The sequence below is a fragment of the Eimeria acervulina genome, genomic scaffold (assembly GCF_000499425.1).
Source record: "Eimeria acervulina Houghton genomic scaffold, Eah_scaff1860, whole genome shotgun sequence".
NCBI lineage: Eukaryota > Apicomplexa > Conoidasida > Eucoccidiorida > Eimeriidae > Eimeria > Eimeria acervulina.
Genome location: NW_013550093.1, coordinates 813 through 3,201, shown reverse-complemented (window position 1 = coordinate 3,201; position 2,389 = coordinate 813). Strand labels below are relative to the sequence as shown.

The 2,389-nt window shown below is 30.9% G+C and overlaps 1 protein-coding gene across 1 annotated transcript in view; it reads right to left on the bottom strand.

Annotated features, from left to right (window-relative positions):
• Window positions 1-1,721: 1,721 nt before the first annotated feature.
• Window positions 1,722-2,389, bottom strand: part of EAH_00063640 (hypothetical protein) — a gene marked incomplete at both ends in the record, with an annotated part of 1,376 nt that continues 708 nt past the window's right edge. Inside the window, 2 exons of the mRNA XM_013396785.1 lie at window positions 1,722-1,755; window positions 2,229-2,233. Of these exons, the coding sequence (XP_013252239.1) occupies window positions 1,722-1,755; window positions 2,229-2,233 (39 nt within the window). The remainder of the gene's footprint in view (window positions 1,756-2,228; window positions 2,234-2,389) is intronic.

Genomic DNA, 2,389 nt, shown 5'->3' with positions numbered 1-2,389 from the left:
TTACCTTTTGCTTGGCGAAGCCTAATTTGTTCATTACAAACAAAGACGCACCCAACTTCCCTCCTGAATAAAATAAATAAAATAAATAAAATAAATAAAATAAATAAAATAAATTAATTAATTAAATAAATAAATTAAATATATATTAAATAAATTAAATAGATGAAGTACATAAATAAATTAAATAAAAAATAAACAAAAGAAAGAAAACAGCGAAAACAAAAAAGGAGAGCAACCCAGCGAATGAAACAAAACACAAAAACAAATTTATTTATTTGTTTTATTTATTTGTTTTATTTATTTATTTATTTATTTATTTGTTTTATTTATTTATTTATTTGTTTTATTTATTTATTTATTTATTTGTTTGTTTGTTTTATTTATTTGTTTATTCATTCATTTGTTTTATTTATTTATTTATCTTATTTCTTTATCTATTTTATTAGGTAGAAATAAATATACAAATAATATATCAAAATATATATATAAATTGCATATATTTAAATTGTGTACAAACAAAACAAACAAACAAAGCAAATAAATAAATAAATTAAATTAAATTAATAATTGAACAAACAAACAAACAAACGAATGAAATAAAGATACAAATAAAATAAACACACAAACACACAGATAGACTAAATAAATAAACAAAATAAATAAATAAATAAATAAACAACCAAATGAACAAAGAAAATAAATAAATAAACAAAATAACGAAATTAAAAAAATAAATAAATAAACGATTAAACAAACAAACAACTAAAATAAGTAAATAAATAAATAAATAAATAAATAAATAAATAAATAAATTAATTATATATTTTCTTTACCTCCTCTTGGAAGCAAATCTAAGAACCGCCAGTCGCCAGCACCGCTAACACAAATTTTATATTTTGTTTTGATTAAATCATAAAAGGATGAAGATGTTTTATTCTGTTCGCGGAGCTTTTCGTTTAATAAATAATATTTTATTGAGACGGACAAACGAAGAGGGTCGTGAAAAGTATTTCCATTTATATAAACATCTTCAAAACCCTCAAACTCTTTCTGCATCCATAAACCCTCATAAACCCTCATAAACCCTACTAAACCCTAATAAACCCTACTAAACCCTAATAAACCCTTATAAACCATTGTAAACCCTCAATATAAACCCTCATAAACCCTCATAAACCCTTGTTTCCATTTATATAAGCAGCTTCGAAACCCTCAATATAAACCCTAATAAACCCTTATAAACCCTCAAAAACCCTCATAAACCCTCATAAACCCTTATAAACCCTCATAAACCCTTATAAACCCTTATAAACCCCAATAAACCCTTAAAAACCCTCATAAGCCCCTATATACCCTTATATATCCTTAAAAACCATTATAAACCCTAAACTCTCCCTCTGCGCAAATAAACCATCGTAAACCCTTATAAACCCTTATAACCCCTTATAAACCCTAAACCCTAAACCCTTAAACTTCTTCTGTGGATACAAACCCTCATAAACCCTAATAAACCCTTATAAACCCTAATAAAGCAGTAAGCAGAAAGAAAAAGAAGCGCTGCCGATAATTGTTGTTTGTATTGCGGTGTATAGGCAGTTGGGGTGTATAGGGAGGTATGAATTACTTTAATAAATTCTTCTGCTTCTTTTCTGCTAAATTGTTTCTTTATTGTCTCTATCCACTCTTCATCTAAACGAGCAAACAGACGCTCAGGGCACCAACTAGGCCAACGCTCGCCCCGGTATGCTAAGTCCTCTGCACACAAACCCTAAACCCTAAACCCTAAACCCTAAACCCTAAACCCTAAACCAGAATAAAGAATAAAGAATAAATAATACAGAGTAAGGAAAAAGGAATAACGAACAAGATGTTAACAATAAGCAATAAACAATAAACAATAAACAATAAACAAAAAAATAAGCAATAAACAATATACACTAGACAGTAAACCCTAAACCCCAAACCCTAAACCCTAAACCGTGTTGTTTTCATGTGCAATGCAAACAGAGCGGAGCTGCCAAATGGAATAAGCATTTGTATAAGGGAAATGCTAGGGTTTAGGGTTTAGGGTTTAGGGTTTAAGGTTTAGGGTTAAGGGTTTAGGGTTTAGGGTTTAGGGTTTAGGGTTTAGGGACCCTGATGTTGCTTTTGCTCTTCAGGGGAAAGGAGTGAAAAGAAGTGAGAGTGGTTAGCTGCAGAGACACCCGGAAAGCTGTACACCTCAGTACCCACGCTGAGCACAAACAACATTCACACAGCAGCAGCAGCAGCAGCAACAGCTGCTGCTGCTGCAGCTGCAGCTGCTGCTTCCACTGCTACTTCTGCTGCTGCTGGTACACCCACTGAAAAAATACTAACAGCACCTGCACACCACAGCAGCGCCAGCAGC